This window comes from Puma concolor, chromosome A3 (genome assembly GCF_028749965.1).
Source record: "Puma concolor isolate L17-30 chromosome A3, mPumCon1.1.hap2, whole genome shotgun sequence".
NCBI classification, from domain to species: Eukaryota; Metazoa; Chordata; class Mammalia; order Carnivora; family Felidae; genus Puma; species Puma concolor.
Window position 1 is genome coordinate 98227587 of NC_141669.1, and position 27878 is coordinate 98255464.

The following is a 27878-nucleotide window of genomic DNA, read 5'->3' on the forward strand; positions in this document are numbered from 1 at the left end:
AGAACCCTAAGAACAGAGCCAGAGCTTCTCTTAGGAACCATGTACCTAACCTACACTATTTCAATTAATCCAGCCTTTGAAGCAAGGTAATTGCCTTCCTGCCCTTATTTTACAGATGAAGAAACCAAGGCTCAGAGAGGTTAAGTAGCTCACCCAGGATAAGGTGCTGATTGGCAGAGCTGGAATTCGCACCCATGTCTGGCTGCCTTCAGAGGCAATATTCTTTTGCCCACCCTGGACTCTATCTAAAGCACCCTTTGGCAGGGTAAGGACACATTAGACTGGAAGGAATGTATCAGTTAGATACTTCTGCATAGCAAACTTTCTCAAATATTAGTGGCTTTGAACAGCAATCCTTTATTTTTGCTCACACATTTGAGTTGGCTGAGGGTTGGCTGATCCAGGGTGGGTTCTGATGGGCAGCTTTGCATCAAGCTGCAGGTCTGGCTGGCCTCAGGTCCTTGCTGCAAGTTGGGCTCAGATCAGCTTCACTGGGGTTCATTCTAGGATGCAGGCAGCAGTTATCCAAGGAGATAGCTCTTCTCTTGGTGTTGACAGAGGCATGCGAGAGCACGTGGAAATGCACAGTGAATCTCAGAACTGGCATGCTGTCATTCCAGACTCATACCATTGGCCAGAGTAAGTCACATGGCCAAGTCTGAGCGTCTGGGAGTTACTTTGCCTCTAGTGGGAGGGACTGTAAAATCATCTGACAAAGGTGGAAAATTGCAGAGAGAAGTGAAGAATTGAAGGCAATAATTTTATCTGTGAGAAAGACTAAAATCAACACAAGGGAATGAATGGCTGTAGAGAAAATTGTGGGGAGCAGGGTTCATCCTCGGTGTCCCTCCAGTTACATTACACAAAGAACAACTACTCTGAATTTCAATATCTGTGCTAGGGTCCCTTTGTAGAGGCTGCTTAGTCTTGGAAGACCATCTCCTCAGGTTTCTCAGCTCCCTAATCCTCCTACATGATACCAGACATCAACCTGATTAAAGGGACAAATTTCAGCAATATGGGAAGTGTGTGAAAATAGAATGAAGGACAAGACTACTTCCCATTTTCCTTTCCCTAGAGCCACCCAGCTCTTGTCTTAGAAAATGAGTGACTTCTAAATCCCATGACTATTTTAGTAGAGAATTACCCCAAAGGTGGGCTGTGCAGGAGGGAGCAAGGGAAGGGCTCTGGATAGTCAGAACCTGAGGTCTTAGAAGAAGAAGATATTTATATATTTATTTAAATGTTTATTTATTTATTTATTTATTTTTGAGAGAGGGAGGAGGGGCAGAGAGAGAGGGAGAGAGACAATCCCAAGCAGACTCTATGATGTCAGCGCAGAGCCTGGTGCAGGACTCGATCTCACAAACCAAGATCATGATCTGAGCTGAAATCAAGACTTGGGTACTTAACCAACTGAACCACCCATGCACTCCAAGATGGAGTTAAGTCTTTGGGCCAGCCAGCTGGCTCACCTGGAATTCTTCTTGACCTCTTCTTGGGGACAGCTAGAGAAGCAGAGCTAGAAAGAGCTAAACAGACCTCAGTGGAAATATCCCAATCATATTATGAACTTAGGAAATGTAACATCTGTGAGGCACCCACGAAAAAATATTGAACCCAACTGATGACTGTGGTCTTGATTAGTGCTGTCACCAAATCTGCTCCTGAGTTCAGAAGAGTCTATGACCCTTTGGAGTTAGGTATGACCATGTGATTTGTTTTGACCAATGAAATGTGAACATAAGTGGAATAGATCACACTGAGTAGAGGATATGAAATAGTGTGTAATCCACCATGATACCTTCCTGATGCTGTGATACTCATAGAAGCATGTATTGAAAGAGAATCTCCATCTACCTAACTCTCACAGTGATTATAACAGACAGAGCCCTTGTGATGGCATATACTGGATATGAAGCCTAAAAGAATAATCAAGATTTGTTGACTAAATCACTGAGCTTTGGGGGATTGTTTGTTACAGCAGCATAATCTAACCTCTTCTGACTAATATAATCATCCAACTCAACCAACAGAGAGATGTTTCAGAACAAAGAATTCAGGAGTGACAAAGTTATGATTTTTAAAGTTTTTTTTTTAATTTTTATTTTGAAAGAGAGAGAGAGCAAGAGAGAGCAAGCAGAGGAGGGACAGAGAGAGAGGGAGAGAGAGAACCCCAAGCAGGCTGTCAGCACAGAACATGATGCGGTCATCAATCTTACAAACTGTGATATCATGACCTGAGCCAAGGTCAAGGGTTGGATGCTTAACTGACTGAGCCAACCAGGTGCTCCAAAAGTTATAATTCTTAAAATAATTATACCAACAAGGATTTATAACCTCTTAAATATACAACTAAGACTAAGCAACTGCAGGGATTATGCTTATGGGAAGAATGTAAATTCTATAGACCTTGACAAGTTAAAAATAATACTAAAACCTATTTTTAAAAATGAGAGGGAAGAAATAAGAGTGCTAATTTCTTTTTACTTTTATTACTTTTTTTAATGGGAATTCACACCATCTAACATAGAAAATTAAAGTTTAAAATAAACTTAATGATACTAACCTCCCTGTTACTGTTTCCCCCATATTATTCTTTATGCTCAGAAGAAATTGATGTAGAAATGATGATGTCTAGTAATGAAGAAAAAAATGCAGTGCGGTTCAAGAATTCTTTCAGTTCCATTTTTTTCTTCTGTCCAAATAAAATTAAATTCTAGCACTTTTGTCTTAAGTTGGGTTCTTCCAGAAGAAGACTGATACTAAAATTTAAATATTTCATGAGGGGTGATCCCAAGAAACCCCGGCAGTAGAGTGGGAAAACAATATAGGGAAGAAAAGAAAGCAAATGCCAGAGGTGTTAAAGGGCGGGGGGCCTCTGTGAGCAACTGGCTGAGTCCCACTGGGGAGCTGGGGGATACCACCTCAGAGCTGTCCCATCCAAAGGGCAAGGAAGCTGAGGCATTTAACTGCCACTTCCACCCATGAGTGGGTGTTAACTCCCTGGCACTCCCTCCCTGCCCTGTGCATGGGTAGACCCTACTCCTGCAGCTAGAGATACCCTCTGGCAAAGGGTACTCAGGTGCTTACTGAAGTAAGTTACTGGACTGTACTAGAACAGAGAATGCCAACAGCATATGGGGCCAGGCTCCAATACCACCTGCCGACATTTTCTTGAATTTAAAAGGCCTGTTTAATGGACTCATCTCAACTGAATTATTCCAAGTGAAAGAAGCCAGTCACACAAAAGGTACATATTATGTGATTACATTTATTTGGCTTTCTGGAAATGTCAAAACTATGAGGACAAAAACCAGATCATTTGTTGGCAGGGGGTGGGGAGGGCCACAGGGATGACTATGGGGAGGTACCAGGGAACTCTTTGGGGTGATGAAAGTGCCCTCCATCTTGATTCTGGTAGTGGTTTGGGGACAACGCATTTGTCAAAAGTCACAGAACTACACACCTAAAAAGGGCAAGTTTTCCTGAATATAAATTATAACTCAGAAATCGGACTACAATGCTCTTAAAAACATGTCTCCATATTAGTTGCTGTTTCAAGAAAGTTTAATTCTCTTCTCTTGAGGACTTAATGACTTGCTTCTAAAAATAGAAAAAGACAGAAGTGACATAGTGTGAATCAGAGACAAGGTCATAAAAGGCATTGCACTTCCTGCTTGCCCTCTTACTCCCTCTTGGGTCAGCTGCTTTGGAGGAAGTTAGATGCCACTCCATGAGTAGCCCCATAGAGAAGCCTATTTAAAGAGCAACTGAGGACTCCAGTTGACAGCCACATGAGTACAACATCTTAGAAGTGGATTCTCCAGCCCCAGTCAAGCCCTCAGATGCCTGCAGCCCAGCTGACGGTTTTCACCCTCATGGAAGACCCAGAGACAGAAACACCCAGCCAAACAACTGCGTGAGATAAAATGGCTTGTTTTAAGCTGCTATGCTTTGGGTTCCTCTGCTATGTAGCAATAGATAATCAATACACTGGCTTCAAACTTAAAGCAACCTATTCTAAAATAATTCATATGCTGAAATATTTGGCATGATATTCATGTAAGGTGAATGACAATTGTTTTTAGGTGGTCAATTTGAGGATCACTTGTCTTTCGTTTGTTCTCTTTTATATATTCTTGTACTACTTGGTATAATGACTGTGTATCCTTAAAGTTAAAAACAAAAGTAGGGCGCCTGGGTGGCTCAGCTGGTTGAGCATCAACTCTCAATTTTGGCTCAGGTCATGATCCCAGGGTTGTGGGATCGAGCCCCGCATCAGGCTCTGCGTTGAACAGGGAGCCTGCTTAGGATTCTCTCTCTCCCTCTGCCCCTGTCCCCTACTTGCGCTCTCTCTCTAAAGTAAAAACTAACAAAAAAGAACAAAAAATAATGACCCCAAGCCTGGGTATCAGTACAGAACATGTCGTTTACCCAGGCATCAGAGCAAGGGGACGTGTGTTCACAGGAAGCAGGAACACCACTCCTTCAGACAGTTAGAACTCTCCTGGGCCTCATACTCGGTGGCGCCGCAACAGCAAATGAGCCACTTCTGAAACTCGGCTTCATTCTTGTGCATCAGAAGGAACTGTCCCAACAGGATGTAGGCCTGTGGGGAGCGGGGGAGGCATGGAGAAAAATGGGAAAGGTTATAATAAGCCGGCCCAGATGTGCTCTTCTCCAACACTAGGAATTGCGTGAAAATCAAAGGAAGGGGCACAGGTCAGATGTGGGGGAGAATGACGGCAGGCCCTGAACCCCTGACCGGGGTGATGGGGATTCTGGGACTGGCCCCTGGGGAGGTGTGAGGCCAAGATAAATGCACATCTCTTGGGATGGGATTGAGGGCTGTCTAGCCTGGGGTGAACCAGAACTTTCCTTTCTCAACTTTAATGAGCCCATAAATCACCTGGGACGTTGTTAAAAGGGAGGTTCTGACTCAATTAAGTCTGGAGTGGGGTCTGAGAGTCTGCATTTCTTTTTTTTAAGTTTATTTATTTATTTATTTATTTTAATTTTTTTTTTCAACGTTTATTTATTTTTGGGACAGAGAGAGACAGAGCATGAACGGGGGAGGGGCAGAGAGAGAGGGAGACACAGAATCGGAAACAGGCTCCAGGCTCCGAGCCATCAGCCCAGAGCCTGACACGGGGCTCGAACTCACGGACCGCGAGATCGTGACCTGGCTGAAGTCGGACGCTCAACCGACTGCGCCACCCAGGCGCCCCAGTTTATTTATTTTTGACAGAGACAGAGTGCGAGCTTGAGCTGGGGAGGGGCAGAGAGAGAGGGAGACACAGAATCCGAAGCAGGCTCCAGGCTCCAAGCTGTCAGCACAGAGCCCAACGCAGGGCTCGAACCCACAAACTGAGATCGTGACCTGGGCCGAAGTCAGACGCTTAACCAACTGAGCCACCCAGGTCCCCCAAGAGTCTGCATTTCTAACATGCTCCCAGCTGAGCTGGTCCAGGGACAACATTTTGAGTAGCAAGAGCTTAGCATACTTCTAATGCTCCCTTCTGGTCTCTGATCTAGTATTTCTCTCTCTCTCTCTCTCTCTCTCTCTTTAAAGATATTAAGTAATCTCTACATGCAACGTGGGGCTCAAACTTACAACCCCACGATCAAGAGTCACTGGCTCTACCAACTGGTGCCAGCCAGGCACCCCTAGTACTTCTTTTTAACACACCCCCACACACAAACACACACACATGCACACGCATGTGCACACGTAAAGAGGAGTCAGAGAGGCTCCTCTTTCTCTATTGACCTTGCAGAGTTTCTAACTCTCTTCACTTGACATTGTGGGTAATTCTGTGCTGTCGTGGTGGAGCGGAGACCGTCTTGAGCATTGCAGGAAGTTTAGCAGCGGCTCTGGCCTCTACCCACCAGATGCCAGTAGCGCTCTCCCATCCCTCCAGACTGTGACAATCGTAACCATCTCCACACATTGCCACGTGTTCCTTTGGGGACAAAATCTCCCTGGATCAAGAATCACTGCCCGTGGCGTTGGCAGATGAGGGGCATCTTAGTACCAATTTGTTCTTGCAAACCAGCTCTGTGACCTTGGGCAACTCACTTAACCCGTAGTGAAGACCCCAAGAACCCAGCCTCAGTTTCTACATCACCTGAAGGCACACAACATGCCCCCCCCCACCTTGCAAATGGAATTAAGTGGATCTAGAGCGAAAACATTAGGAAAATGCTAATGCCTTGCTTGTCCTGGAATATGTGGCCCTGTGGGGGGAGCACGGAATATATAAAACTCCATAAACCTTGCCCACCTTTCCCTTCTGAAGAGTCTGTGTGCATGAAAAACACATGTAATTAACATTAAGTACACCGGGACAGACAGCTCTATGGCATTCTCTCATTCTCTAACTACTGCCCCACAGCCTTCCACTTCTCTCTTACAATTTTATCACATGATTATTGACAAGGAGCAAGCTCTCCATGGAGAAAGTGGTGCCTGAGACTGCATGGCCAGGATTGACTGAGTCACTAAATGGTGAAGCCTGGAGATTGAAGGTCACATAAACGCCTGCCTCTCGAGGCTGGTTTGGGGGCCCTCCAGCCTGGAGTGAATGGGAACCAGCGTCCACGCTTGCCGTCCTGGGTCCTCTCCAGGAAAACCAGCTGGTGTCTGTTTGCTTTCAGTTACATAAAACAAAGCAAACTTCACCCTAACCAAAGGGAGCATTTTTTTTTTTTTTTAAGAAATTAAATAGTAGCTGAGTCCCAGCTGTAAAATGTGCCCAAGCCTTGGAGCTTGGGGTCTCTTCTTTTGAGTCATGGTCCAGTTGTTGAAAAGATTGAAAAAACAGCCAGGATGTCATGGTCATGTTAACCTGCTACCTTCATCATCTTTTTAGAAAAGCCGTATAGATGCTTAGAACGATCTCATTTTACTTTATCGGTATCCTTGTACTTTTGCTGATGATTTTATGGAGATGTTTTTTAATTCAACTCTAAAAAAAAAAAAGAACATTTATTGAATGTTCATTGAGCCAGTAGCTTCAGTGGATGTGGGAGGCACAGAAGTGAATAACAGAATCAAGGAGAGCCTTGGCTCTGTCCAAGGAGAGGGAGGATTAGTGATGATAAATAATAATGATGGTAATAGCAAGTGGCACTTGGGTACCTTCAATGGGCTCCAGACCCCTGGCACGTTTTAACCCAGTTTCAATCTCCAGATGGAATCACCAAGAATCTGAGAAGTTGACTCCTGTTTTCCCGAGCCCCATTCTTGCACATCTCGACTGACAGAATCTGGCTGGGCACCTGTGGCAGGCTCTGCCGTTTCAGAGGCCTCGCTGCTGGTCATCAGCCGGTGGTGATTGGAGCCTCCACATCCCCACCAGCCTCAGCAGCCAGGAAGCCAGGGAATGTGTAGCACGCAGGACCAGAGGCAAATTGTCCAGGAATGCCGTAGGAAGAAGGGCCTCTTCTTGTGGCCTCCGGAGCCAAGTTGCAACCTGTCTCTTGTCCTCTCACCCTGCCACCTTCCAGTGGTGGGGAGGGAAAGTCAGCCCACGTCACCTGCTCCCAAGGGAAGCCGGAGTCGTGGGCCCCCATCACGGCCCTGCCCAAAGCCTGCTCGGTTTCTCTGCTGGTTCCAGAAAGCGAGGCCTTCACCAAGGAGAAGAAAATCTCTCGCCTCTCTCTCGGACCAAAGCTCACGAATTTCTGGCTGCGGGGAGGGAGATACAGACACACAGCAACACCGAGCAGGCAGCGTGCCCCCACCACCCCGGACAGAGCCCCCCTTGGTTTAGTGTTCTGCTGTTGCATCTTGAAGTCCTCAGTATATGTGAACGAGGGGCCTCATATCTTCATTTTGCACTAGGTGGCTGGTCCTGGTCAATGCCAATGAAAACTTTTCGTCTTCACGGTAACATCTGGCCTTTTCTTTCTTTCTTTCTTTTCTTTTTTAACTTTTTAAAAATTTGAACAAAGTTGGCGCCCGTTAGTTTTACGTGGACAACAGAGGTCCGCCATCTTGCACTCTCTGATTCTCAGGCTCGTCTGACGCCTCTGCTGGGAGCTGCCACTGCTTGGAGCCTACACCGAATGCTCTTACGTGGCCACAAGACTTTGTTGTGTGATCAACAACTCTCTTTTCCTCTCACCGCCTCTTCAGCCTTCATGGTCACTGGTAGCCATTGACAATCTTGAAAATCCAGTACCTCTCGGTCATATCTGGCTTAAAACTCCTTGCCTCTAGTGCAAATGCTCGATCCAATGCAGGGCTTGCCCCTTCTTCTTTCTTCTCCATGTCTCCCTGGGATATCCTTTTTTCTTTTCTTTTTTAAGTTTATTTACTTATTTTGGGAGAGACAGAGACAGCATGTGTGGGGGAGGGGTAGAGAGGGAGAGAGAGAGAGAGAGAGAGAGAGAGAGAGAGAGAGAGAGAGAATCCCAAGCAGGCTCCATGCTGCCAACAGAGAGCCTGACACGGGGCTCAGACTCAAGAAACCATGAGATCATGGCCCGAGCCAAAATTAAGAGTCAGACCCTTAACCGACTAAGCCACCCAGGTGCCCTTTAGGGATATACTTATACTAAAAAAGTATTTGTTTAACTGACATTCAGATTTAACTGAATGGGTCCCTGCATTTTTTCTGGCAACTCTATGCGGGGTAACCCCAAACTTGTGTGACCGACTTCTTGTAGGGCCCAGATGTCTGGTAGTGGGGTCCTCTGAATTACCAGCCCCCCAACCCTGGGACTGTCTGCCCAGATTCAAATTTCATCTTTCTCATCCTGAGTGACTTTGGAGCAGTCACATGGCTATTGTGTGCCTCCGTTTCCCAATCGGTAAAATGGAGGTGAAATCGTATACCTTATAGGATTTTTTGATGATTAAATGAGATATATGTCACACACTGAGGCCAGTCAGTGGCTGACATGTAGCAAACATCACACATAGTTCTGCTATTAGGAGAGCCTTAGGCAGCAGGCACCCAGAACATATACCCCTTCCTGACCTTCCAAGTATCTTTCAGGAGGAAGATTTAGTCTCAAGGATATGACTTTATAGTGTCTTCAAAGAGCATTGAACCAAACTAGAGTCTCTGGGATGGAAATGTCCTTCCTCTCTGTTGGATGACTTCAGGGTTATCCCCACAGTAATGCACCTGCCCCACAGGGCACTGCTCAAAGTCCCTGGATTTACTGAGTGCCTGGAAATTCACTTGCCCCTGGGCAGGGCTTTCATAGGAAGAGGAGGAGTACAAAGATCATATAACTATGATCATAGAACATAGAGGAGACGTGGGAGAGCCCCAAAGGCAAGCTGTGCCTCTCTAGCATAATGAGTGTGGGTTCTCAGGCCATGTGTGCAAAAAATAGTCAACAGTACAAATGTCACAGCAAGGGGTCCTATTGAACACTCAGTGTTCAGACACACAAGCTCGTTAGGCTGGGGTGGGTGGGCAGAAGGAAGCCTTTCTTCCCAGAGAAGGTCAGTTGTGAATGGGGTCCTGAAGCAGGTGAATGTCCATTTCAAGAAAAGCCTGCAAGGCGGGTGGTCCTGTATGTGTTTGTGATTCATGGACAGTCTGGCTTGGGTATGGTGTGGATGAGGGTGGGGAATATAAGACAGAGCTAGAGCTGGGCTATGGAAAGCCTTCAGCGCCTTATGCACAACGTATTTCTCCTTCCTGGTCATTCCTTTGTCCTTTGCAGCCCTTTCACTGTTAAATCTAGACCAGCACTATCCAGTAGAAATTTATTTTTTTAACGTGTATTTATTTATTTTGAGAGACAGAAAGTGAGAGAGAGTGGGGGAGGAGAAGAGAGAGCAGGCTTTGCACCATCAGTGGAGAGCCCCATGGGGGGCTCGAACCCATGAACCGTGAGATCATGACCTGAGCCGAAGTCAAGAGTCGGACGCTCAACCAGCTGAGCCACCCAGGTGCCCTTATCCAGTAGAAATTTAATGTGAGCCAGCCACATATATAATTTTTAATTTTCTAGTAGCCACAGGAAAAGGGGGGGACTAAACAGGTGAAATGAGTTCTGATAATATGCTTTATTTTCTATTTCGAAAATATTATCCTTTCAACATGCAATCAATAAAAAATTATTGATGAGATCCTTTACATTTGGGGGGTACTTTAAAATCTTAAATCTTTAAAATCAACCTCGTGTATTTTACATGCAGAGCACATCTTTATTCAGACAGGTGCTCAAAAGGTACAAATGGCCAGCGGCCAGCGGTATCAGACAGCAGAGGTCTAGATTCTCAGAGATCTAGATCTGCCAAAGCTGACTGGCTCGGGAAAGGGCAGGCACAAAATAACCCAGGAAGGGTGCAGCCAAATTTTTGACTGTCGAGGTCCTGAAAAGATTTGGATGAATCCATAGAGGAATCAATAGTTTTAGTTAAAAGTCATGCCGTAGCTGAGGGAGGGGACAGCCCCCCCCCCCCCCCCCAGCAGAGGCCAGCAAAGACCAACGTTAGCGTGAGGCCCAGAAAGGTGTCTCTCCCTAAGGTCTCCTGCAGGCAGGGTATAAAAAGCCAGGAGCTCAGAGGAAGTCACATCTCTGCACGTTACTATATAGATGGATATATGTGTCATTACGCATGTGTCCAAACCCAGAGAAACTCTGCAAGTGAACCCTAATGTAAACTGTGGAGCCTGGGTGATTATGACGTGCCAGTGTCATTTCTGCAATGGTTACAAACGCACCGCTCTGGTGGCGGTGTGGAATGAGAGAGGCTATACACGTGTGGGGGCAGGGGGTACGTGGGAAATCTCTGCATCTTCTGCTCAACTTTGCGTGAATCCAGAAGTGCCCTAAAAAGAAAAGCTTTAAGAATCTATAGGAGCCTGCATTTTTATCTGCTAACTCTGAGGCCCCTTCCCTGGACCACGCTCTTACTGCTGGCCCTAACCACCGACCGGTCCTTACCCAAAAGCACTTATTCACCTACAAAGTGTCTCGTGGATCCTTTTGCACACCCAGCCAGGCTCCAGCCCTGGTGTCTCGTCACCAAATCCCAGTGGAAGCCCCCTTCATGCTGCAGTAGCCACTTGGACCCTGATCCTCCTGCGTGGTTTGTGACGATACAATCCATGGCCTTTCTCCCCCTCATTTGGGCCCCTGATCAAGGCATTAACTCCCTGGAGCCTCTGTCTTCTCCTCTGTAAAGTGGACATAGAGGCCCTCCTCCCATTTGCGGGTGAGTGAGGGGCTCAAAGCAAAGGAGAAAGGCGAAATCCCCTGCGTCAGTGCTTGGAATCAGCGACCCTGGGAATGAGTAGGGCCTGGAAGTAGCATGCTGATCTCCGTGCTCACCAGGAGGTTGTGAACACAAGAGGGGCCTGGTCATACACAGCCAAACAGTTCCTTCTTCCCTACAGCCCTTCATCTGTGTAACAGGTTCCAGGATGCCTGAAAATTTCCCATTATACATTCATTCCCTTATCTTTTTTTTTAATGTTTAAATTTTTTTTATTTTTTTTTTTATTTTTTTTTTTTTTTAAATTTTTTTTTTTCAACGTTTATTTATTTTTGGGACAGAGAGAGACAGAGCATGAACGGGCGAGGGGCAGAGAGAGAGGGAGACACAGAATCGGAAACAGGCTCCAGGCTCTGAGCCATCAGCCCAGAGCCCGACGCGGGGCTCGAACTCACGGACCGCGAGATCGCGACCTGGCTGAAGTCGGACGCTTAACCGACTGCGCCACCCAGGCGCCCCGTTTTTATTTTTTTTTTCAACGTTTTTATTTATTTTTGGGACAGAGAGAGACAGAGCATGAACGGGGGAGGGGCAGAGAGAGAGGGAGACACAGAATCAGAAACAGGCTCCAGGCTCTGAGCCATCAGCCCAGAGCCCGACGCGGGGCTCAAACTCACGGACCGCGAGATCGTGACCTGGCTGAAGTCGGACGCTTAACCGACTGCGCCACCCAGGCGCCCCTAAATTTTTTTTAAACATTTATTCATTTTTGAGAGAGAGAGAGAGAGAGAGAGAGAGAGCGTGAGTTGGGGAGGGGCTCAAACTCACAAACCGTGAGATCACGACCTGAGCCGGAGTCAGACGCTTAACTGATTGAGACACCCAGGTGCCCCGATTCGTTCGTTTATCTTAAATATGCCAACTGGTCAGTTAGGCTGGAAACACAGGCTGGAAAAGGTAAAACTAGAGGGATAGGAAACAAATCAGTGGTTGCTAGGGGCTGAGGGTGGGGGATATGAAAGCACAGGGGGACATTTGGGAGTGATGGGATTGTCCTAGGTCTCGATTGCGGTAGTGGCTTCATGACTGCATGCATTTGTCAAACCTTGCGGAACTGTGTACTAAAAAAGGTGACATTTGCTATATGTAAATAAAAATATTTTTTTAAATGCCGAGTATGTCCGAACAACAGCAAAAAACATTAAATCGAAGGTGTTAGAAGCCGGAATAATGGTTACCTCTGAGAGTGAGGGGATGACACAGGCCAGGGAGAGACACAAGGGAATCATATGGCATTCCGGAGGTGTCCAATCACTGGATCTGGGGCGGGGGGGGGCATGAGCATATATATATGTAAAAATTCACTGAGCTGAACCCTTCCTATCAATGCAGGCACACCACAATAGAAAAGAAAAAGCGACAATCATTTCTTTTAAAGAGGAATTTTCCATGGAAACTGTCTCCCTAGCAGGCTTGCTTACTTCACTACCTGCTTGGTCCCATCTTTTATCCTGGAGGAAAGAATCAAATCTACCTCAGTCCCGGATCTCCAGCTTCCTAACAATATCACCTGTTGGATGTTAGATTGGTAGATATTCAGAATATTTAGCAGCTGGTGCAGGCAAGGTGTTAACCAGAAAACCACAGGCCCAGTAGTTCAGATGCCCCCTGGGAGCAGCCGTGCATTGCCCACTGAAGGCACACCACGCTGATTATCAGTTGTGCACGCCACAGTTCCCAGCCTCTTTGGGTGTTTCTGTAACATCTTCCTGCATAGTGGTGCAGACTGACATTAAAAACTAAGGGAATGGGGGCTCCCGGGTGGCTCAGTTGGTTAAGTGTCTGATTTTGGCTCAGGTCATGATCTTGTGGTCTGTGAGTTTGAGCCCCATGTCAGGCTCTGTGCTGACAGCTCAGAGCCTGGAGCCTGCTCGGGATTCTGTGTCTCCCTCTCTCTCTGCCCCTCCACGCTCACACTCTTGTCTCTCTCAGTCTCTCTCAAAAATAAATAAACATTAGAAAAAACTGAAGGAAACGAACAGCAATAACTGTGTGTGAAATCTCTCCACTGAGTGTGCAATGTTCTGCGTGAATTCCCATTTGCCTCTGCCTGTGCTCACTTTCTTTGGGTTCTCTTGGGATTTTCTCCTATTCTCCCCTAAAGTTCCAAGCAGCTTTACCAGCACCGTAAAACCAAATCATTACATAGAAAAAGAATGTTCAGATTCCACTGGATACCCTTGAGGCCATTCGTGGGTTGTGAGCGACATCTTGGAAGCTCGTATCTTACTCTGGTGTAGCCCCCAGTCTGCTGTTACTCCACCTGCCGCTGTCAGGGTGGTGCCCTGGTGGGGCAAGTGAGACCCCGCGAGTCTCTTCATGGAGATGGAAGTGTGTCCAAATCATCCGTCCTGACAGCTCAGCCCCAGGCTCGGGCTGCCGGCTCACTTCTGTTGACCTCTGGGTGTTGGAACACCCAGTGAATCATGCCTGGCCCAGCTGCTCTGAGCCAAAGCCATTCAATTTGCCCATCATCTGCTGGCCCTCGAGGCTGCCCAAGCATGAGGGGTCAGCAGCACTGAAGACTGTGGCACCCTGCCAAGTGGCAGCTTTCCTCTCTGATGGCGCCTTGCAGGGACACAGAGCGGCAGCTGCCATCTGGCAGGACTAGGGGAAGAGACATTGGGGAGAGAAGTTGGGGAAATAGGAAAAACAATGAATTACCTTGTTGAAACCTTTGGTGACCAAATTGATTGCAAGCTCTTGGCTGATCCCGTCCACCCAGGCAACATCCTTTTCTCCGATGGGTTCAGAGAGGAAGGCTCTCAGCCTGGGAGACATGTGATTCATCTTCTGTAACCGCAGTGGGAGGAACACAGTTAGAAGGTGGCCAGCTGCTCACAGCGAGAGGGGACAATGGGGGACTGCCCTGCCGAGGGATGGGGACAACAGATGATGGCAGGCTTCCTTCCAGCACCCAATAGTTATTGGGGACTTTCAGATAGCAGGGGCAGTGCCCTGCACTGAAGGCCTCAACACATCCATTGCCACCTGGATGGAATGAGAGATGTGTTATGATGGCTGTGGATGAGTTCAGCAAATTCCACCAAAAGATTGTGTTTAATGCTAAGAACTGCAACAGGTTCTCCTCTCCTCCTCTTCCCTCCCTAAGTGCTTAAAGGAACATTGCTTTTTGAGACTAGGGTTGCAGTTGGGGCAATGGGGATATGTGGGTCATAGATGCAAATGTTTAGTTATGTGGGATGAATAAATTGTGGGCAGCTAATATACAGCATGGTAATAATGGTTACCGATAATGTATTATATACTTGCAAATTTCTAAGAGGATAGATCTTAAGTTAAATCTCACCATACACACACACACAGAGAAGGATACCTATATGGAACTGATGGAAAAGTTGTTTAGCTTGATCGTGGTGATCTTTGCACCATGTATATACATTGATCAAATTATACACCTTTTAAAAAAACTTTTTCCTGGAGTGTTTTTTTTTAATGTTTATTTATTTTGCAGAGTGGGGGTGGCAAGCAGGGGAGAGGCAGAGAGGGAGGGAGAGAAAGAATCTCAACTAGGCTCCATGCTGTTAGCACAGAGCCTGACGTGGGGCTCAATCTCATGAACCATGAGATCATGACCTGAACCGAGATCAAGAGTCAGACTCTTAACAGACTGAGACACCCAGATGCCCCTGTACACCTTAATATAAACAGTTTCTATAAGTCCAGGATATCTCAATAAAGTTGTCTTAAAGAAAAAAAAAAACATTGCTTCTCTTAGCTAATTAACCTACCTTCTCCACCACCAACACTTTTATCACACTCTGTAATAGTTGGTTGTTTGGTGGCAAGTAACAGAAATCTCTTAAGCTGGATCAAATATTAAAGAAAATATTATAGAACTCAAAAGCCCAAGGATAAGGACAGGGATGGTTTAATTGGGGCCACAGCTCCATTTTCTCTGATTCTTTCAACTTTTTCTCCCTGTTTTGGTTTCAGTCTTGATTGGTTCCCCTCATAGCAGTGAAATGGCTGCTTTAGGATTCACATTCCTCAACACTCCACCCCGGAAGAAAAAGGAAACAGAGAGAACGTATCTCTGAGGAGTTCCAAGCAGAGCCCATCCAGTCTTGAAGGTCTACACAGGGCCACCAGTGTGAGCTTAGTGTTGGCCATATGCCCTAGTCCTAGATTTGGAGTGGAGTTAGCTTTCTCTGAACCATACAAGCTGTGAGATCAAGCAAAGTTTACCTGAGCAAAATTAAGATTATTACCCAGAGAGGGTAATAGTATATATTAGGATTATTAGGATAATTTATTTATTTATTTATTATTTATTAGGATAAATTAGGATTATTACCCAGGGTGGGGGGGATGAGTGTTAAATAGTAACCATAATATCCCACTATAGTCCACCCCTTTGGCGCCCCAACATCGGTACATTCTCATGCCCTTACACTGTCATCAGAAATACCCACACTGGGCAAATGTAGACTCACCTCCTCCCTCAAAGGGTGAAGCCCTATGACTCATCTAGTTACTGGATTCAGATTCAAGTTTGTATTTTCTGGAAGATGCATCATAATCTCCATCATGTCTGGAAGTAACAACTCATGGGATGGTAACCTATAAATTAAATTCTGAACTTCACTACCATCAACATAGTCAGTGCTAGGGGGAAAAAAAAAACCCAGTGTATCTGCAATAAAATTTTCCAGAAGGGCAATTCTCCATTTGAAGAAGGGGACAATGGGAAACACATTCAGATGTCATTGCCCTATAGTATATACAATATTGAGGAAATATTGGGGGAATTCCTTGCCATGATGGTAAAGCAAGTTCCTCAGTTGGCAGAGATAGTTGCCCCCAGTTCTGGGTTCAGGTGTATCTGCCTTGCTAAAATCTGAGTGGGCATAGGGTTGATGTCTTTGGAGGAGTATCACTGCTTTAACAACACACTTCTTGTGGGTACAGGTTCGGGGATTGCCCCGAGGAATGGGCAATTTCAGGCATTAGTTGGCCACTTGCTTTGGCAAGTCAGTACCCTAAAGAATTTACTGGGTTTCTTCTATTCAAGTCCATGGGCCAGTAGTTCAAGCTGGATTTTGTTTCAGGTCAGAATCCTTGAACTGGCAACTGGGCTCTGTGTCTTGCCCACTGCCCTGCTCCTCAGATTCGTGGCATCTTCCTTTACCTCTGATGTGAAGGTACCCCAAGTCTGCTCCTGCCCCCCAGATATATCCTAGCTGCATGTTCACAGTGAGTTGTCCCTGTCATCAAGCTAGATGTATCTAAGATCAGATGCTCCATAGAGACCTGAGAACTGGGGGCACTGCTTTTCCAGGGCCCCAATCTTTTGTTAAGTCACCCTACTTGCTGCCCGTGTTCTAACTTTAGCTCGATACTTTAGCTTTGCCGACCCAGTGGAGCTTGCTTATAGAAGTCCAGTAACTTTGGATTGCAGGCCACTGGCAGAAAGACCCTCTCTCAGCAAAGCTGGGTTTTTATCCCTCCCCATTTTCAAATGGGCACCCCTCCTTCTAAATTGGAGTCTTCTAGGACCTTAACAAAGACTGCCAGAGGTAGCCAACATCCTGAGTATTTCCCTCCAGATCTCCAAATGTCACATCTCCCTACACATAGGGTCTCTATCACAGGGTAAAACAGGAATAAGCAGCCATTTTGCTAAACCGCGATCACTGTCTTTCTAGTTCTGGGTAGAGACACCCTGCTGCTCTCTGTGCGAATATGTCTTCTTGGCTGAGCCACTTTTGAGGTTTGGTTATTGTAGTATCCCTTTCTTGGTACCAAACTCTGGGTCAGTTTGGACAGTTCATAATTCAAGTAACAGAAAAATCCAATTCAAACTGGCTTGCACAGTAAGAAGGTTTTATTAACATATGCCACCTAAAAGCCCAGAGGTGGATCACAAGCTTTCAGCTTGAGTTCCCTGCAAATCTCTTGGCTCAGCTTTCCTTTATATGTTGGCTCAGTCCTCAGCTTGACTCCTTTTTGGAAATAATCAGGCTGTAGCCGGGCCTGGTGTCCCTTTTGCAAGATGCGACCCCCTCCCCCAAAGGAAAACTGTTTTTCCCTCGAAGCTGCCAATGGATGCCTTCTCCAGTCCAAACCGTCACATGCCAAGCCCTGATGTGTGTCCTTCCTCTGGTTCAGAAGGCAAGTCAGTGACCTACAAAGCACATAGGCTGCAGGGGTGGGGGTGGGGCACAAAATTGCGGTAGCTGCCATGTTAGTGGGGGTAGTCGTCCCCTACCACGATACGGGACAAGGTCAGGAGAACATACCAGTGTCCACCACATGGTCCTCAGTAGATTGTGAGGGCCACGGCTACCTCCTAATGCCCTTTGCTGCCCACCCCAGTCCCAGCCCTAGTGCCTGGTATGCAGTAAGTGCTCAGTGACCTAAGTGACTGATCCATCCACTGTTTGCAAACACTTCCAGCACTGGTCCCCTTGCCTGTTCTTATGCTCCCAATTCCCCACATTTAACGCCCAGCTCCCCTTGTAAGCCTTCCTGCTCCAGGAGACATTTGTGACGCTTTAGAGATACAAATTCTCTAAGAAACGATGAAGGCACTGATTGTAACAGCCAGGGGACTCCTAAGGACAGAGGCCTTGATGTGTGGTGGGTTCGAGGAAGGATAGCGGGAGCCAAGACTGGTTGTCCAGGGGCCCCTGACGCTGTGGGCCTCAAATACACAGATGTGTAAGCTGGGAATACACTATTATGTGGAGGGCATCGACCTCTTCAGCAGCTCAATATGAAGATCTCTCTTAATCGGTGCAAATGCATTAAAGGGTGAGCTCTACAGCCCCCATCCTTGGATGATGAGTCGGGATCAGGGGTCCAGCTCAGGTCTGGGCTATAGGAGATCAGAGTTTCTAAGCAGGAGGAAGAGCCCCAGAGAGTTCTGGCGGGGCTCACCAGGTTTGCCCAGGGAAAATTCCATTCACTATCCACGTTGGCCATCTGGTAAGTTAAACAGTTCTGCCCATTAAAAGAATAAATGGAAACTACAACATTGCTATCAATGCAGCAGCGGCATCAAAGACAGGTAATGATTAGCAACACCTTGTGTGTATTTGCTTTTCTCACACACCTCATCTCACTTTGATCCTTGAAACACTCTGGGGCATAGGCAGCAGCGATTTTGATCCGCCTGAGGACCCACTAAATAGAAGGCCCTCACATTCATTAGGATGTTTTTATCTGCGACAGTGGTTCTTAACTGGGTGCAAATTGTTTCCCCCTCTAAACCCCAAACATTTGGCAATCCGTCTGGAGACACTCTGGGGTGTCAAAGCTGAGGGAGAGGGTAGTGCTATTGCCATCTAATGTGTAGAAGTCAGGGCACCGCCGAACGTCCCGTAATGCACACAACAGACCTCCCACAACAAAGAATTATCCAGCCCCAAATGTCAATAATTTCAAGGATGAGAAACCCTTGGCTAAAAGTAATAGAAAACCCTGACTCAAATGGTCTTAAACAAGAAATACTTTTCTTTTTTTTAACGTTTATTTATTTTTGAGACAGAAAGAGAGACAGAGCATGAACGGGGGAGGGGCAGAGAGAGAGGGAGACACAGAATCGGAAGCAGGCTCCAGGCTCCAAGCCGTCAGCCCAGAGCCCGACGTGGGGCTCGAACTCATGGACCGCGAGATCGTGACCTGAGCTGAAGTCAGACGCTTAACCGACTGAGCCACCCAGGCGCCCCAAGAAATACTTCTCTAATCTCACATAATCAGAAATCCATTGGTGAAGTGGACCCCAGGATATTGTCTGTTAGTGGCCGTGTCAATAACCAGACTAGCAGCGTCCAAGGTCCCAAGGTGCATACAGAATTTGTGTGGATCCTGTCCTGACATGGAAACTTCCAAAGGAAGGACAGACCATTTCTTCTTAAGTGTCTCCAGAACCTCTTCAGTAGAACTTGCCTTAGTTTCATTGGCCAGAACCAGACAACATGTCTGCCTGTAAGCCAGTCACTGGCCAGGGGAGTGATCTGTGTGGAGATGTGGATGAGGTCAGCCCCCTGAACATAACTAAGGCAGCTCAGAGAATGCCAGGTTCTGGAACAAGTAGGGAGAGGCGGTGGATACTGGGTAGCAAAGGCACGTGTCCACCACGTCTTTCAAACTGGTCAAAGGATCGGGCCATCACAAGTAGCGCTTCTCAAAGTTTAATGTGCACACAGACCACCTGTGGCAGGGGTGGGGAAGTCTTGTCTAAAAATGGGGGTTCTGATGCAACAGGTCTGGGGTGTGACCCGAGGTGCTGCATTCCTAACCAGCTCTCAAGAAGATATCCAATCTGGGGGCCCACAGATCACACTTTGAGTGGCAGGGAACTACATGATGCTATTCCCCCGCCACCTTTTTACCATTTTATATTGAATTGTGGCAAAATACACATAGCAGGAAATTTATGTCTTAACTATTCTTAAGGGTCTAGTTAGGTGGTGTTGAGTATATTCACACTGCTGTGCAACCAACCTCCAGAAGTCTTTTCATTGCAAAACTGAAAACTAAGTCAAATTTAGAATTGACTACTCCAGATTGCTCATATAAGTAGAATCATCAGTATTTGTCTTTTTGTGCTGGCTTATTTCACTTAGCATGATGTCTTCAAGGTTCAACCATGTTGTATCATGCACGGGTCAGAGTCTTTTTCTTTAAGTTCATTTATTTATTTTGAGAGAGAGAGAGAGAGAGAGAGAGAGAGGGTGTGTGTGTGGGGGGGGGAGCATACAGGGAAAGAGGGAGAGAATCCCAAGTAGGCTCCACACTGTCAGCAGTGTGAGCCTGACATGGGGCTTGAACTCATGAACCCTGAGATCAAGACCTGAGCTGAAACCAAGAGTTGGACGCTTAACCGACTGAGCCACCCAGGCACCCCAGAATCATCTTTTTTAAGAATGAATAATATTCCACTGTATGGATACATCACATCTTGTTTATTCACTCGCCCATTAGTGGACATTTGGCTTGCTTCTACCTTTGGCTATTGGGAATAATGCAGCTATCAACATAGGTGGGCAAATATCTCTTCAAGATCCTGCTTTCAATTCTTTTGGATTGAGTGGAATCGCTGGATTATATGCTAATTCTAAGTTTCATCTTTGGAGGACCACTGCACAGTTTTCCACAGCGACTGTACCAATGCCGTGTATTCTTAAACTTTACCACACATTAGGCTCATGCTGGGAGACACAACCCATGCTTGGGTCCCTCCTCTACCATTGGACTTAATCAGCACAGGCCGTGGGCCGGACATTGGAACTTGTAAAAACTCTCAGGTAAGTCCAATATACTGCCAAGTTTGAGAACCACTGTTTCTCTGTTATTTGCTTTTTTCTCATAAAGTTATGAGCAGGTTTTCTAGGATGATGGGATTTCAACTAAATGGGACTTTATAGTGGGTTGTCTAATGTCCATGTTTCCAGATGGCTGATGCTCACCAACTAGCAGGCAGTGTCTGTCCCCCTTCCCCAGGCACATCAAATCCTCATTAGCCATCGATAGGAAGATTTAACTATGACCCCTGATGGCTTTGAAGTCAGAGAACTTCAGAGCGGACAGACCTCAATAGCGGCCTACTCCTTTTTTTTTTTTTTTTTTTTAATTAAAAAAAGGGATCTTCACTTCAAAGGAAATTTTACCTGGAATCCCTTTATATAAAATAGATCAAAGCAGAATTACTCTATTGACTTTTGAACGAGGGGAGGGCACTAGAGCCTACCCTGGATATGTGGCGCCATCCCTATGCCCCCCCCCTTAGGTCCCCTTCAAACCTCTGTCTGATCCAGCCTAAAACCCTCATTTCACCCTAAGAAAACCAAGGCCCCAGAATTTCAGCGGCCTGCTCAACATCCTGCACCTAGCACAATATGGTTGGCTCTGTTTCCCAGAGGAGCACTCCTTCTAAGTCCCCGGGCAGCTCCTGGGTGGGATTCAGGGTGGGCTACATTATGGTCAGATCAATCACTTGACCACCCTATGACAATACTACCGCAGATGGCTTAACATGGTCCTGCCCCATGAAAGTCTTATATTACAAGGTGTTCTCTCAATGACACCATTTTGAACCACAAAGTACTGTTTGGGGAGGATACATTGGCAGGAAATGACTTTAACCAAGTCTGGTTTTAAAGGCTCAGAAAGTCACTTACCTGTTTAAATAAGGAGTAAAAGGGTCAATGGAATTTAATCATGATTCCCAAAGGAATGACCTAGTTGCAAATGTTTGGCATCCTTTAAAGATCATTTTAAAAATCTATACAATAAGTCTTTGTAAGGAGGCAATCACAAGTGCTCCATCAGATTAATGGAGTGGTGGTGGGGGGGAGGGTACTGCTCTAATGTCATACAAATTGGAACTGGGAGCTTGGGATACAATTTCTGGTGGGGACATCATTGTACACAAATTCAAAAAGTGAACATCTCAACAACCATTAGCTGGAAGGGAAGTTCATTATTCTCTGGAGCCCAAGTAAGATGACTCAGGGAGTGACCCCAGTGATAGAGACACAGGTGTGGACCATACATGAATATAGTTAGAATATGATAGTTTCTTTGAAATCTAAATGGAAAAGTGTAATATTTCTAAATATATTACTTTGCATAATATGTGATTTAAAAATTTTTTTTTAACGTTTATTTATTTTTGGGACAGAGAGAGACAGAGCATGAACGGGGGAGGGGCAGAGAGAGAGGGAGACACAGAATCTGAAACAGGCTCCAGGCTCTGAGCTGTCAGCACAGAGCCCGACACGGGGCTGGAACTCCCAGATCATGACCTGAGCCGAAGTCAGCCGCTTAGCCAACTGAGCCACCCAGGTGCCCCATGTGTTTGCTTTATATTTGGGCATATGTGACACTGCCTACTCTAAGGAACTGAGGGTTTTTTTTTTTAAATTTTTTAAGTTTATTTATTTATTTTCAAGAGATAGAGAGAGAGACCCGGCAGGAGAGGGGCAGCCCAAGCAGGCTGTGAACTGTCAGCATGGAGTCTGAGTGGGGCTCAAACTCACAGACTGTAAGATCATGACCTGAGCCAAAACCAAGAGTCGGACACTTAACCGACTGAGCCACCCAGGAACCCTGGGAACTGAGATGTTAGTACTACCTAAGCTTCACGTTTTATTGAAGGGATATGGGACAGAAATCTGCATAGGCAGTAACATTGTTGAAAATGCTGCTACCCACATTTCCGTTCTAGAAAATGCCCCCCGTGGTGAATGTTTTTTTAATGTGAAGAAAAAAGTATACCTTTCAAATCTGGTATATTTCTACCTTGATGAAGAAACAGAATTTGTAAACATATTTCTCTTTTTACTCAGCCTGCTGGGAAGCTTTGAGCTAAACCAAATGGCCACATAGAGAAATTAGCATGGATAAAACCTCTCTCCCCTCCTGGTCACCATATATGCTTCGTCTGCTCAATGCCCTCATTTTCTTTCTAATTTTGCTTTAAAACTTAAATTCATGTGCTCAGAGTACACACACACTATTTAAATAATGCTGCTTTACTTTGTGCTCAAAGCCTCAAAGATAACGGAGAATAAAAATCATTCCTAAACTAAGCAGATTTATGGAAAAATTAGGGTCCATCCCTACGGCCTCAAAACACTGCAGCCTTGTAGCACCAAAAGAAGGCAAGAGAATGAGGGTTAGAATAATCTCAGGATTGTCCCTACAGAGGCCTTTGGCCTGCAGTGTGTGGATGGGGAGACAATGGAGTTGGACCAGAAGGGAATGAGGACAGTAGACACTTCTCACCATCAGGATCCAAGGGAATGTTGTTTGTCAAATACCACTCCTGGCTCTATATACCTCTGCCCCGCTCTTCCAAGCTACATCTTCTCTCTTCAAATGAACCAGTCTGCCTCTCCCTCCCAGTCATTCATAAAGAATAAAAAGAAGGGTGGTGATATCCCTTGGACAATGAAGTCTGACCCTGCGGGGCTCTCTCCCTCTTAGCCGTTAAAGTTCTAAGGAGATGCTGTAAGGTTGCCTCCCTTTTTGGATGGACACTCATGGCCTCAAGACCTAGGGCTCCACTTTGTACCGTCAACTCAGGAATTACTTTCCAGGGCCTACCATGCTCACCACAGTGTCATGGGATTGGCCCATGGACACACCTCACCTTCTCAGACTACATGCTGGAGCACCTATGAATGCTTTCTCTGTGAGGATGGCTCAGTTGATGGGCTCTAAGCCTGCTGGCGGCCCTCTTTGCCACCACATATGGAGAGCCTGCCTGAAAAGGAAGCAACATGGACAAAAGCAGATCTGAGAGACAGAAGCCCCAGGCAATGCAGATGGGCAGAAGAAATGCCCAATATAGGGAGTCAGAGATAAGTGGGTGCAAACATCTGCCCCTTCACTTACTAGCTGGGAGACTTGAGAGGATTTCTGAACCAAAGACTCGATTTCCTCATCTGTAAGGTGAGCATAATGAATGTCACCCAACCACAAGGTGGCTGTGCAGATCAGATGAGTTAACTGAATGTCAAACGTGCAGTACTCTGTCTGGAAGAGAGTAAGGACTGCTGCAGGACAGCCAATTCAATGGGGTTGTATTATATCACGACTTCCCAAGCCTATCATTACACAGATCTCTATGGTTATATGATCAAGTGGATTTCTATTGCACTAAGCACTATCTTCTTGTTTGTTTTTAAGTTTTTATTTAAATTCCAGCTAGTTAAAATACACTGTAATATTAGTTGCAGGTGTACAACATAGTGATTCATCACTTCCATACAACACCTAGTGCTCATCACTACAAGGGGTCTCCTTAATCTCCATCATCTATTTCATCCACCCCTTCCACCTCCCCTCCAGCAACCCTCAGTTTGTTCTTTATAGATTGCTTTTTGGTTTGCCTCTTTTTTCCCTTGCTATGTTCATCTGTTTCATTTCTTTTTTTTTTTTTTTTTAATGTTTGTTTATTTTAGAGACAGAGAGGCGAAGCACAAGCTGGGAAGGGGCAGAGAGAGCTGGAGACAGAATCTGAAGCAGGCTGCAAGTCTCCAAGCTGTCAGCACAGAGCCCAACGTGGAGCTTGAACCCACGAACCATGACACCATGACCTGAGCCGAAGTCAGACACTCAACCGACTGAGCCACCCAGGTGCCCCTGTTTCATTTCTTAAATCCCACATATGAGTGAAATCATATCTGTCTTTCTCTGACTGACTGACTTCACTTAGCATAATACACCATAGCTATATCCGTGTCATTGCAAATGGCAAGATTTCATTCTTTTTGATGGCTGAGTAATATTCCATCGTATATAAACATCACATCTTCTTTATCCATTCATCAGTCGATGGATATTTGGGCTCTTCCCATAATTTGGCTATTATTGATAATGAACATTGGGGTGTGCATTTCCTTTCGAATCAGTATTTTTGTATCCTTTGGGTAAATACCCAGTAGCGCAATTGCTGGATCATAAGGTAGTACTACTTTTAACTTTTTGCAGAACCTCCATACTGTTCTCCAGAGTGGCTGCACCAGTTTGCATTCCCACCAACAGTATAAGAGGGTTCTCCTTTCTTTGTACCCTCGCCAACACCTGTTGTTTCCTGTGTTGTTGGTTTTAGCCATTCTGACAGGTGTGAGGTGATATCTCATTGCAGTTTTGAGTTGTAGTTCCCTGATGATGAGTGAGCACTAACTCCTAAAACATGAGCTTCTGTGTCCTTCACATCCCATGGAAAGAGCCTCTGGTAACTGCCCCTATAAGGGGTTACCTATTGTCTACCTCTGTTCAGCACAGGCTGTCTCTAATTCTGGGACCAGCACCTCTACTTCCCTGTGGGCATTCACTCTTTTCCAAACCTCAGTCTCTATCTTCCCAATATCCTGGTGTCAGGGGGCAACCATGTTCAGGCCTAGACAGTGAAACTCGTATATCATTTTGGCCACCGCAAATGGTTCTGAGACGGGTGCATTCTCTAGCCCAGCCCAAGCTCAGTTGGTAGGATAGGAATACAAAACTGCTGGTGACGACCTCTGCCATCACCCGTATCTGAGAACCTGCCTAGGAAGGAAGCAACATGTAGGAAAGCAGATCTGTGAGAAGGAAAGAGACAGAGTCCCAGTACTCATTTGCAAACCTGGATCTAGCTGTGCCTGAAGGCACCTACTTCTGGACTTTTCAGTGGTATCAGGCAATATTTCTCACTTTTGTTTAATGCAATTTAAGTTGGGATTGTGCGATTTCTGACTAATATACCCCCAATGTTCATTCACTCATTCACCCACTCGTTCAACAAGTGTTTGTGGTATACCTTCCATGCACCAAGTACAACGCAAGGTACAGAAGCATTCTCATTCCACCCAGAGGCCTGGGGCAGGATTAGCCCCACAGCTAGGCATCAGGGGTGGAAAAAAATCATTTTTCAATGACCATTAATGCTTACCATTCACAAATAAAAGCAATATTTGCCTTCCTTGCCCTTAACTCCATTAACTCCAATTCTACAATGGCAAACAAGATTCCTCTGCTCCTTGGTGGCTGTCTTACACATGACCCTTTAATTGTAAATCTTTCTCCTGATGCATGCAATGAATACCCAAATAAATGCAAGGATTCCTCAGAAGTTTACTGAGCACCATCTGTTACAGGCCTTGAGTCAAGCCTGTGAACATGTAGGACAAAGATTTCTGTGTGCCTGTCAGAGAAAACCTCAGTGATGAGGGGGAACGTTCCCAGAAGCAAGAGGTCACCTCTTCAGGAACTGTAAAGGAGAGGGACGACTGTTTTCACAGGCTCCAGACTTGAAAGGTCAGTGTAGGTCTCCTAGAGCCCTCTGGGGTGTGCTGGATTGAGGGTAGGAGACCTGAGTCTCATCTCAGCTCTGCCCATGAACTTGGGCGTGTGACCTTGGTCAAGTCACTTCCATTTCATGTGTATAAAGTCAGAATGTTGATTAGCTGGACCTAATCTTTCTGATCCCTCCCAACATTGTGTGTCTATGTTAACTTATGCCTTTTTGGTGGTACAAAATTCATACAGGTTTGTCATCCCTTTTCTGCCATTTTCAGGTCCAAAAAGCTCTGAAAACCAGAAGATTGTTTTGTTTAAAAAAAAAAAAAAAAACGTATTTGGCAGCAAAACCTGGCCTGGACCAACATAAAGCTATTTATAGTCTTTATTATCCCTCTTAGTGTGAATATTTATACATTTCACCACAAGAATATTAATGGATTTGTTTACAGCATACTGAGCCAGACTCTACCAGGAATGTTCTATAACACACAGAACCAGCACCATATTGCCTTTCTAAAATTAAAAAAAAAATCTGAATTCTCCAAAACTTCTAGCCCCAGTGGTTTAGACGTAGGTTTTATAGACGTAGGCTAAGATCACTGTGCCTGCAGCCAAAACACCCTGCAACAATCTCTTGCAGAAGGCACTTGTCTCTCCGGCTTGTCCACACTCCTTTCTTGTCCATGTCACTAAGGCTTCAACTCCCTCTCCCTGAATATCCTGTCTGCGCTGGATAGCCTCTGTCTGGATGGTAGTTATAACTGGGACATTGCTGGTTACATCTTTGCTTCATGAAAACATTTCCTGTACTTTGGAGCCTTGTTCTCTGCAAAGGACCGGGGTCTGAGCTAAGAAAATAAGTCACCTAAGGAATGGTTGAGTGTATTAGCTACCCTCTGTGGACAAGACATCTGCATTTGTAATGGATTTTAGGAGCTTATTTTTATCTTTTTTATTTTTATTTTTTTAAATTTTCTTGTGTATTTATTTTGAGAGACAGAGAGAGCAAGCAGAGAAAGGGTAGAGAGAGATGGAGAGAGAGACCATCCTAAGCAGGCTCTGCATTGTCAGCACAGAGCCCAATGCAGGGCTCGAACTTGTAAACCGTGAGACCTCGACCTGAGCCAAAACCAAGAGTCGGACACTTAACTGCCTGAGCCACCCAGGCAGCCCTGTATTTTTATTTTTAATTGTGAGAAAATACTCATCACACAAAATTTACCATCTTAATAATTTTTAAGTGTACATTTCATAGTGTAAAGTCTATCCATATAGTTGTGTAAGCAATCTCCAGAACTTCTTCATATGCATTAAATTCTAACTGCACCCCCCCCATTCCCCACACCCCCAGCCCCTGGAAACCACCATTCTTTCTGTTTCTATGAATTTGATACCTCGTGTAAGTGGAATCATACATTTGTCTCTTTGTGACTGGCTTTTCCCATTTAGCATAATGTCCTCAAGGTTCACCCACTTTGTGTCATGTGTCAGATTTTCTTTTTAAGGTTGAAAAATATTCCATTGTGAGTATATACCAAATTTTATCATCATTCATTCATTGAGGGACATTTGGGTTGCCTCCATCATTTGGCTATAGTGAGTAAATCTGCTATGAATATGCCTCTCTCTGCTATTACAGCCCCAGAGAGATGGGGAAAGCAATGTCATCTTGGGAAGGGAGAGGATTTCCCCCTAGAAAGAAGAAAAAAGAAAGGGACAGCCTATCTCTTCTGCCTCTTTCTGGAGAAAGCTTTTTCCATTATCCACAAGAGAGAAGACAATGTCTGGGAAGTCGGTAATAGGGGCAGGGGACTTGGTCTTCCCTCTCTGGGACACAAATCCCAAAGTGGGCAGACATGCTGGATTC

General features: G+C 45.6%; 1 protein-coding gene across 5 annotated transcripts in view; it reads right to left on the minus strand.

Annotated features, from left to right (window-relative positions):
- Nucleotides 1-337: 337 nt before the first annotated feature.
- Nucleotides 338-27878, minus strand: part of BANF2 (BANF family member 2) — a 51160-nt gene continuing 23619 nt past the window's right edge. For 4 of the 5 annotated variants that reach the window (XM_025932514.2, XM_086701624.1, XM_086701625.1 and 1 more), the window contains 2 exons: nucleotides 13916-14044; nucleotides 4413-4612 (listed from right to left, as the gene is read on the minus strand). In XM_025932514.2, the coding sequence (XP_025788299.1) occupies nucleotides 4466-4612; nucleotides 13916-14041 (273 nt within the window). In that variant the 5' untranslated portion in view covers nucleotides 14042-14044 and the 3' untranslated portion in view covers nucleotides 4413-4465. Of the gene's footprint in view, nucleotides 543-4412; nucleotides 4613-13915; nucleotides 14045-27878 lie in introns of those variants that run through there. The other variant, XM_086701627.1, reaches the window with a different exon arrangement.